The 10,812-nt window shown below is 37.6% G+C and overlaps 1 protein-coding gene across 1 annotated transcript; it reads left to right on the top strand.

Annotated features, from left to right (window-relative positions):
* The first annotated feature begins 1,222 nt into the window (after nucleotides 1-1,222).
* Nucleotides 1,223-5,898, top strand: LOC121951604 (C-X-C chemokine receptor type 4-like). The gene is made up of 4 exons (XM_042497991.2): nucleotides 1,223-1,790; nucleotides 1,891-2,099; nucleotides 3,428-3,711; nucleotides 4,376-5,898. The coding sequence occupies exons 1-4, from the start codon at nucleotides 1,776-1,778 to the stop codon at nucleotides 4,969-4,971; spliced, it is 1,104 nt and encodes a 367-aa protein (XP_042353925.2). The 5' UTR covers nucleotides 1,223-1,775; the 3' UTR covers nucleotides 4,972-5,898.
* The last annotated feature ends 4,914 nt before the right edge of the window (nucleotides 5,899-10,812 follow it).

Here is a 10,812-nt window from a genome sequence, read left to right as displayed (position 1 = left end):
TTAAATTAAAATGAAATTATTTCTACAACCTCATTTATTCATGTAGTTCATTCCTGTATTCATTTCAAAACAGGCATCTGTTTTGGATCACTTTGATGAGGATAAACCAGGAAAAGGTCTTTTCACACAGCTGTTATTTTTTTTTGCTGATAACGGTGAACGCAGAGGAAGGGTGAGAAAACATGAGAGAGATAAGAGACTGAGAGTTCAGTCTCGTTGTTGTTGATTTTTGGGATTAATGTTTTGAGAGAGGACGGGGATTTAGAGTCAGAACTGCCTGCGTCAGGACAGGAAGAGTCTGCTGGCCGACGATATTACACACATAGATGTAGAATATAGTTTTAGAATAAAAGTATTAAGTTGTATTGAAATGAATGAAATAATTTCAGAATGGAAGTTTTATTTTGCTTCTGTTGCCTTTAAATGGAGTCTGGTGGGTTTGGCGAAGGCGATTTTGGGGCTTTTTCGTGTTAAAATCAGGATCTTACTCTTTAACAAAAAAAGTCTATCTCTGTAGGGATCCTTTTATATGTTTTCAGACACCTATAATAATAATCTGAGCCTGTCAGTGGCAAAACCAAACATTTTTGTGGACCTAAATTAATGGTGCTGAAACAGGGAAAGCTGTATTTTACTCATTCAAAGACAAAGTGAGCATTAATCTGTTTTGGCAAGTCTAAAATTACACCAGAATATAGCTCCATAGCAGTTACATCACTAGTTTAAATAAAAAGTTCAGTCTTCAGTCCTCTGGCTTTAGGAAAAAGAGAAGAAAAGACGGTTCTTTAGGCCTTTGTTTCCTTTCTATTTTAAATATTTTTTTAATAGAAAAAGAAAATTAAGTGGCATTTCTATTCTTTACATTCCATTTCTGACCCCGAAAACAAAAATAGCTAGTTTTATATTTTTCATTTTTGGATTTTTGAAATGAAATTAATTTTTTTTTCTCTTATTCAGAAAGGAAAATTCAAAGACCAAATTGTAGACAGACCTATAATTTTGTAAAATTGAATTCCTTTTATTAATATTATTATTACTATTACTATTATTATTGTTAAAGCCAAGGAAAAACTATTCTTATACTCAGGATTACATATTTAAAATTATGTTACAGATTTATTATAGTTTAAGCACTTTTTCCACGTCATTTCTTCTTTTTATTATTATTATTATTATAATTATTATTATTATTGTTATTATTGTGTATGGTATTGAGCCTGTCAAATGAGAGGGAGTTTTAACTGAACAGCGTTACAGCTGATAATCATCTCACACACACTCACACAGCAGCACGTGTGTTCCCTCTGCGCCTCCTTCGCATGCATGTTCATGCAAACACGCATCACATAAACACTGACGCACATACAGCAGCTCTCCTCAATCTCCTGCTGCTTGTCCTGATCTAACAGAGCATGGAGTCTGCGCGCGCACACACACACACACACACACACACACACACACACACACACACACACACACACACACACACACACACGCACATTGTCTGATTCCCATCGGCGGTCTTTCCTATTGCCAATAGTTCCTGATTATCACAACGCAGAGGTCTCAGGGCCAAAACAATTCAAACAGTGCGCGCACACAAGGCAGCATCCTGCGATAGAAGCACTATCAGCACCTGACACCTCGAAAACAGGAAAAACCCCAGCAGGAGCGCAGATGTGTCGGGGTGTTCAGGGGAGGAGCGTGAAGCAGCTATATATCCCTGCAGACAGAGACCTCCACTTCAGTCCGCTGAGAGAGGGACAGCCCCCGTCATGTCCTACTATGAGGTGAGGATGTCACTCACGTGGGAAACTTTTACGCACATTAACAAATCTGAATTCATTTTTCTCTTCCTCCCGCCCGTAATAATCACCTTTATCTCCACAGCATATCGTCTTTGACTACGACCTCAATGACACCGGTTCGGGTTCCGGTTCTGGGGACCTCGGGGGGGATCTGGAGGAGCCGTGTGACGTGGAGCACGTGATGACCGCTGAGCTTCAGCAGGTCTTTTTGCCCGTCGTTTACGCGCTCATCTTCATCCTGGGCATCACCGGAAACGGCCTGGTCGTCATCGTGCTCGGCTGCCAGCGCAGGTGAGAAGATGTTTGATGGATCAGTTTGTGTCTGTGATAAGAACCAATAAGTAGCGATAGAAGTATGTAAAAGTACTAATACCACGCTGTGAAAATACTCTTTTACAAGTAAAAGTTGGAAATGTTACTTAAAAGTAAGTGAGTGTAATCAGCAAAATGTGCTTTAAGTATTTAAAGTGCCCAATGCAGAAAAATCTAAAAAAAACAAAACAAACTAAACTCACCAAAACTTTAAAATATATAAAAACATCACAAAACTAAAAGTATCCAATGCAGAAAAATGTAAAAACAAAAATTTAAATTTATTAATTATAAATTAAAAAATAACCAAAAATATCTAAAAATTATTAGAAAAAAATCACAAAACTCAGAATTCAATACGGAAAAATAAAATAAAAAAAGATTTACATTTTTACAAAAAAGTTACAGATAATTGGCATTTAGTTTTCTCAGTCAGCTAATTCATTAATCAACTAACTATTTCAGCTGAACAAACTTTTTTGTAATTTTATATATAACAAATTATCATAATTTATACACACTTGTGTTTTTTGCACAAAGAGGTAATACAATGCTGTAAAAATACTCTAATACAAATTAAAACCCTCTATTGACAATATTATCTAAATGAAAACAAGTCAGTATAATCAGCAAAATATACTTAAAGTATTCAAAGTAAAAGTACCTAGTGCAGAAAAATCTTAAAAAACAAACAAAACACGTCTACATTGGCGTCAAGTGTTTTAAATCTTTAAAGAAATTATTTTGCTATTAAATTTCTGTCAGTCAGCGAACTGATTAATCAGCTCATCATTTCAGCTTTACTCGTATAAATATTTGAGAATTTTATTAATAACAAAACATATTTTATAAACTCTTAAGTGTGTTTATCTAACTTATGTTTAATGTTGTTTTTTCCTCAAAATGCACATACAGAATTATCATCTGAACAAATATGCACACACACACACATTTATACACACACAGTAAAAGAAAAACAGGATGTCAGAGATGTTGTTGTAGATGTAAACGGTGATATCAAGTATCAGTTATGACTTTATCTTGATAATATCGTCTGTTAAGGGGTCGAAGTAATGAGGCAGAAGTCGCATCTGTAAAACTTTGGACAGAATTTGGAATATTTTTGAAAACAGTTAACAAACTCCTATTTTTTTATGCAAAATCTTAATTTGTAAAATGACTAAAGCGTTCAGATGAATGTAGTGAAATAAAAAGTGCAATATTTCCCTCTGAGATGTAGTAGAGTCACAGTATGAAGTGGCATGAAAAGAGGATACTAAAGTACAAGTATGTGTGTTGGTCGTCAGGTCAAAGTGCAGCCTCACTGATCGGTACCGCCTCCATCTCTCCGCCGCTGACCTCCTCTTTGTTCTGGCGCTGCCGTTCTGGGCCGTGGACTCAGCTCTGGCCGACTGGCGCTTCGGAGCGGTCGCCTGCGTCGGTGTGCACGTTATCTACACGGTCAACCTGTACGGCAGCGTGCTCATCCTGGCATTTATCAGCCTGGACCGCTACCTGGCGGTGGTGCGAGCCACGGACACCAACACCGGCGGGCTGAGGCAGCTGCTGGCGCACAAACTGGTTTATGTGGGTGAGTGTTGAAGCATTTTTATGGATTTGTACGGTCATGAAAAATCTTGAAAAAGAATTTGCAATTTTGCATTTTTCAGGCCTGGAAAAGAGTTGGAAAACTAAACGTACCTTGAAAGTTTTGGAAAAGTAATTTCTGGTGATTTTTGAGGGGGAAAAAATCACCAAAATCTTTTAAAATTTGCCAAAAATCTTTAAAGAAAAAAAAATCTTTTCTTTAAAATTCGCCAAAAAATGTAAAAGAAAGAACAATCATCTAAATCTTTTCTTTAAAATGAAAAAAGAATTTTTAAAGAAAAAAAGTCGCCAAAAAAACAAAACAAAATCTTTTCTTCAAAAAAGAAAAACCAATCACCAAAAATGTTCAAAATGGGAAAAAAAACCCATCAAAATCTTTTCATTAAAAATCCCCCCAAAAAATTAAAGAAAAAATATTGCCAATTTGTCTCTTTAAATATTGGTAAGATTTAAGTAAAAATTAATAAAAAATACAGCCATTTGAGGTCGTATGCTCCTCCCCTAAAGCCAAAATCAAATGTCCTTCCTAAATGCTCAAAAAATTATTTGACATGTCTCCCACGGTTTGTAGCATCGCCTTTCTTTCTGTATTGTTTGCATCTCGTCCCCCCGAGTCTCTTATGTCTCCTCCTCGTCTCTCCCTGCAGGCGCCTGGTTGCCCGCCGGCCTCCTGGCAGTGCCGGACCTGATCTACGCCCGGACTCAGGAGGGGGGCGAGGGGGCCACTCTGTGCCAGCGGTTCTACCCAGCAGACAACGCCCCGATCTGGGTCGCAGTCTTCCACCTCCAGCTGGTCCTGGTGGGTCTGGTGATCCCGGGTCTGGTGCTCCTGGTGTGTTACTGCGTCATCGTCACCAGGCTGACCCGGGGCCCTCTGGGGGGCCAGAGGCAGAAGCGGCGAGCCGTCAGGACCACCATCGCGTTGGTCCTTTGCTTCTTCGTGTGCTGGCTGCCGTACGGAGCCGGCATCTCCGTGGACGCTCTGCTGCGCCTGGAGGTGCTGCCGCGCGGCTGCGGCCTGGAGGCCGTGCTGGGCGTGTGGCTGGCGGTGGCTGAGCCCATGGCGTTCGCACACTGCTGCCTGAACCCGCTGCTGTACGCCTTCCTGGGGGCCGGGTTCAAGAGTTCAGCCCGCAGAGCCCTCACCCTGAGCCGAGCCTCCAGTTTGAAGATTTTACCCCGGAGACGCCCGGGCGCCTCCACCACCACAGAGTCCGAGTCCTCCAGTTTACATTCCAGCTAGTGTCTGCCTGTGCTGTATATACAGGGTTCCCACGCTCATGGAAAACCTGGAAAAGTCATGGAATTTCACAATCGCTTTTTCCAGGCCTTGAAGAGTCATAGAAGTAGTAAAAACCAAAGAAACTTTCAAAAAACATCATGTTTAAGTGTTTTAGCCTATATAATAAATCAAATTACATTAATGTAGCATAACAGTGAATTTATTTTCTGTAGAAAATATGCCTTTGAAAGGTGTGTTTTTTTTGTTTTTTTTTAATTTTGGCTTTTTTTCTTCTTCTTTTTATTATTTTTGGCTATTTTTATAGAAAATGTAAACGTTTTTGCATATTTGTTTCTTCTTTTTAAATTTTTGTAATTTGGCAATTTTTTTCCTTTTTTAGTTTTTGTTGAGTTTTATAGGAAACCTAAACATTTTTAGAAATTTTTTGTATTTTTTTTAGAAAAACCTTTTGGTGATTTTTTTGTTAAAAACCTTAAAATTCTGGGGCAAATTTTTTTTTTTCCTAAAATTTTTAAAAGGTGTGCTTTTAAAAAAATTGCCAGAATGACACCGTTTAATGTAGCCAAAGTCTTGAAAAACAGCAGTTACTGTTGGATTTTGACAATTTTAACAGTTTTTGAACCCCTCATGTGAGATGCTGAGATTATGTTTGAATAAACATAAAAAACATCGCTTGAAAAGTCCTGGAAAAGTTTTGAAATGTAGTCTAAGAGAATGCGTGCGGACCCTGTATATATGTGTATATACTGTGTATATGTATGTGTGTGTGTGTTTGGTGTTTGAGAAGAAGCAGTCTGCTGGCCCACGACTCGTCTTCTCCCTCACTGTGAAATGTGTCTCCTGTAAATACTGTTGGTAAATCTGTGCGATTGTTTTTTACTGTTGATATTTTTAATAAAATAAACAAATACCCATATTTGTCAGAAGGCTTTTGTCTCGTGACACAAGTTTCTTGCTTCCTGAGTGAAACTGTGACTTTCTGCTGAGTAATTGAACCTCTCAGCCACAACCAAACCCACAAAGTTTCCTGAGTGTGTTTGATAAATATCAGGCCCAAAATTTCATCTACCAGGCAGGCTAATGAGGCGGTAGATGAAAGCGTCTCAGCTTCATCACAAAAAATAACACATTAAAGAAGAGACAGGAAATGTGGAAAAGGAAGAAACAAGTCTGAAGCAAATCTGTTTGGTCACATAAACAGTTTAAACGTCTGCAAACGGACCAAATCTGCAAAATCAAGATTGTCGTTTTGGAAACGTTTTACTTTGTGTTTTGTGTGTTTGAGCTGTTTTTTTTTTTTTTTGCAGACAAAGTCTTTGGGGGGAAAAGGTGTGGAAATTTTTCGTCATTGTGGCTCTAATCTTTATCATAATCAGCTCGTCTGTGCTGATTCATGATCGCTCGTCCGTCTGAGTCCACTGATCCGGAGCGTGGATGCACAAAAAAACGTTCTTTTGAAAAATCAAACTGCCTTTTTGAAAATGTGACACGGTGCAATAAGCCGGTTCTGTGTGTCTGATGAGTCACACGAGTGCGTCAGCGATTGTGTGTTTGTGTGTCGCTGTTTTTTTGGGAGAGTACAGATTTATGCTGATGATATAAACAGTTTGCTGCTTCTACGTGAGAGAAAAGGGAGCAAGAAACGGTCAAGAGGGCCTTTTTTTCCAGCGCTTCAACACACACACACACACACACACACACAAAGTGCTTCCCACAAACCTACTTCCACTTGGAAGTGAGAAACAGAAGCTGGAAGTTTACTGTGTCCTGTTTCCTGGAGCAGAGAGGTGTGAGAAAGATGAAAGAAGGATACAGTAACTCAGCTTCACAATAAACTGCAGCATCAGTGCATCCTCTCAGAAACATACGCGGCTTCATATACACAGAAACGTTTGTGGAGTCATTTTATTCTTATTAAACGCAGAAGAAAAACGCACTTTTTCATATGTTTTCCTCGTCTCTTGTCCTCTGTCTCTCTCTGTCACACAAACACAATTCTCTCTTCTATTCATAGTGCGTTCAAAACAGGAAAGACTTCCTGCGGCTCATTTTAGGAAAAACACGCAGCTAAAACAATCAAACAGCCGAGACGCAGCAAGTCAGCACTCACCAACACACCGAGAGCTGCTGCAGAATTAATCACTTTAACCCTTTGAAACCTTTCTTTTGCTGCATTCGGACGTCTGTCAAAAGCATTTAAATCTTTGATATGTGACAAAAAAAAAGATTTCTTTGGGGGAAAAGGGCAGTGAGCCGCTTGGTGAGAAATGTCCCACAAATTGCAAGAAATAACTTAAACATGACAAGAAAATTACCTGAAATTTTGCGTAAAAGAACATTAAGAAAATTATAAAGATAATTTTATAGTTAAAATCATGTTACAAAAAAATACAAATGTTATTTTACTGGATTTAATATTTAGAGTTTTTTTTCTTATTTTTCTTTTCCTTTGTTATTTTTTGAGGTTATTTACTTTTTAATATCTTGATCATTTTTGGTCCATTTCTTAAGTTGTTCATTGTCTTCTTGCCACATTTTCAAGCCAATTTGCTCAGGTTTCAAAGGGTTAATCACCTTGTTTAACCAGCTCATAATTTTACAGTTATTTTATTGTTTTTTGCTTCATTTATCTGTTGTTATTGTTTTGGGAAGCACTTTGTAACATCTGTTTAGAAAAGTGACACATAAATAAATGTATTATTATTAACAATATTATTGAATGTATGGTGGAGTAATGGCATCCTGAGCAGAGAAAGAAGTCATGCTGCGTGTGTGTGCGTGTGTGTGTGTGTGTATCTGTGTGTGTTGTAGTCTGAGCTTTTCTGTTCTTTGTTTCGGTAGACGGTCCAGCTGAGTCTCTCCAATCGTGTCCCACTGAGGAGCTCATCGCCTCCACTCTGCACTGTGCTCGTTTGGTGGTTAGTGCTGTACGTGTGTGTTTGTGTGTGTGTGTGTGTGTGTGTGTGTGTGTGTGTGGTCATTTCCTTGTTCATTGTTTTTCTTATTTCCTTGATAATTTTCTGTTAATTTGCAAATTTTTCAGTCATTTATTTGTTAAGTAGCATCATTGGCTTCTTCCCATGTTTTTTTTTTTAAATGAAGAAATTAAGCCAATGTGCTCCGGTTTTAAAGGGTTAACTGTCTGCTGCGTCATTTTAAAGGTGGGGGTCTGCGTGTAAACCAGGTGTACCCCGTTTCTCTCAGTTTGGATGAGAGCAGTCATGAACCTCAGTCACTGTTTCAGGGGCACCAAAACAACGTGCGTGCGTCACCGTGTGAATACAAACACAGCAGGAAACGCCTCTTTTCAAATCTTCGTCCCTCTTCTCTTTCATATCCTGCTGCTCTTACAAGTGTTTGTTCCCATCGTCTTGTTTTCCGACACAAATCATCAAGGTTTCCATCGCTGCAAACACACTGGTTTGGTGCACGCTGCATGACTAGATTTAGATTTAGATTTTTTAGATGGGATTTATTTTTTTAAATTATTTTTCTTGCACAATTTAAAATACTCAAAATGACAAACAAACAAAAACAAAATACACAGTGCAGTATGTATGGATTAAATGGTGAATAAACTTGGTTTTAAAATAATTATAAAATTCTCTTTAGATTGCACCATAAATTGGAACTGCTTTAATTAAATAAAAATAAATGGAAATTTAAATCTCTGAAACATGAGCATCTGTTTGATTTGAACAACATGAAAACATAAAAACATGAAAAAAGACAGTTGCTAGAAATTGGTATAAGGTGAAAAGAAAATGTGTTTTTAAAGAAAGCAGATGATTAGAAAAATATTTTTTAAATGATAAAATGTCCAAACTATAATTATGATTACTGTGTTATTGTTTTCATATATTTAAAAAAAACAAGAAAAAGTTATATAAATAAAAAATATAGAAAAATGTAAATGTGTTATTTGTAAAATATATGTATATATAAATAAAGAAAAATCTATCACAAAAATTGATCACATTACAGAGGCAAATGTAATATAAAAAAGGCTCCTCATCAACCTTGATGACACTTGAACTCTTCTGACGTGTGCGCGTGTGTGTTTGCGCGCGCGTGTGCGTGCGTGCGTGCGCTCACAGATGGTCAGGTGGCCTCATATTGAGACGCGCTGAGTTTCCTGCTGCTGAACAATGGTGGGAAAAGCAGAGGTCAGGACAAAAGGAGAAATAAAGACGGAGCGAGAGAAGCTGGTCTGCGTCCAAATGGCCCGCGATGACTTCCTGCTCTGTTCCTGGTGGATTCACACAATGTGACAGGTGAAACCAATAGCCCGCCGGGAGTGTTTGTATTGACCTCCGCAGGTGGAGACGTGAGAATGATGTGGGAGCAGAAATAGACATTAATGGAATAATAGAGGAGAAATCGGTGTTTGTTGCTCACAGATGGTGCTGGGACTGAAAACCTGCAGAGGCGGACTGCACCACTTTGCTGAGTTCCTCGTCTTTGTGCTGATCATTTTTGGCCAATCTCTATAAACAGATATCTGCATATGAATGCACATAAATTATATTTTTATAAAGCTAGTAAAAAAGCTTAATTTTAAGACTAATCATGATAATTTTTATAATGCACTTTTCCAGAGTTACAAAGTGCCTGAAGAAGTTGATCCCAGATTTCTTTTTTTGTTCCCTTTATTGAGTTTTCAAAATATACAGTTATACAAGATAAATTATACAAAATCAACACGCGTAGAAAGATCCCATTAACCCCCCCACCCTGATAGGCTACTACTGTTAAAAAACAAAGCAGTAACAACGATACAAACACACAAAATTACACAAACAATGCATAAATAAATAGTTGATCCCAGAGTTTAAACGTTGCAGGATTTAAGCAAAATAAATCAGCCAATGTGAAGAAAAACAAATAAAACAGCCATAACATAAATACCAGATATGAAGCGTATAAGCAAAGCTGGCGGCTCAGTGCCCAAAAGATTACACTGCGGCATATAAAATCAGACAAAAACTGCAATACCTGGTGACAGTATAACAATTATGAAATAAAATTAGGATTAAAAAAAAAAGATGGGTCTTAAAGTTGCATTCTGCCCCATTTGAGCTTCACCTGCCATCCAAATGTGATTGGTCAGTCCTACTCAGACTGAATATGGAGTACAAAATGCTTCAGATACCAAAATCCTATTGTTGCCAACAGAATCTGTGTATATACATTATATGGTGTACTCTGTATACACAGTATATTAATGAAATGTTGTTTAAAAAAGAGCAGAACCAAAAAAACAAACAAAGACCATACAGGTCTTTACAGTATTCGACTGAGGAAGCTACGCTGATAATAAAGCTTTGTTGGTTACCAAATACTGGACTTTGGAAGAAGTTATAATACTAGTTAAAACTATAATATATCAAACTATATTGTTCACAGTATCAAATTGACAATGTACATGTAATACAAAGTTTAATACCAAATATATAGTAAAAAGTCACATGCTTGCAACAAAAAAAGAAAACACTGTATACGTGTATATAGTTACACGAGTGTTTTCTGCCCCACAGTGGTCAGAGTTAGTACTTCAGGGACGTTACTGTTGTTAACCCTTTAAACCTTCATCAGTACTATCCTTCCTGTGCTGTGCCCTAAAACATGTGACAGGTATTTAAACCTCTGAAACCTGAGAAAATGACTTTGATTTCTTTTGAAAACATGGGGGCAAAAGGCAACAACTTTGCAGAAAATGTCCCACAAATTGAAAAAATGGGGGTATTATTAATTAATGAATGAATGAATTATTGTCTGTCTTGCTTTTACTGATTTTGTTTTTATTTATTCTGGATGTTTTAATGACTTTAATTGACGTTG

The sequence above is a fragment of the Plectropomus leopardus genome, chromosome 12, assembly GCF_026936395.1.
Source record: "Plectropomus leopardus strain MGB_pleo_1.0 chromosome 12, ASM2693639v1, whole genome shotgun sequence".
Lineage (NCBI taxonomy): Eukaryota > Metazoa > Chordata > Actinopteri > Perciformes > Serranidae > Plectropomus > Plectropomus leopardus.
This window is presented reverse-complemented; position numbering and strand designations above follow the sequence as displayed.

Coding starts and splice junctions, on each gene's coding strand:
- LOC121951604 (XM_042497991.2), top strand. Junction 2,100..3,427: donor GTGCTCGGCTGCCAGCGCAG/GTGAGAAGATGT, acceptor GTTGGTCGTCAG/GTCAAAGTGCAGCCTCACTG. Junction 3,712..4,375: donor GCACAAACTGGTTTATGTGG/GTGAGTGTTGAA, acceptor CTCTCCCTGCAG/GCGCCTGGTTGCCCGCCGGC.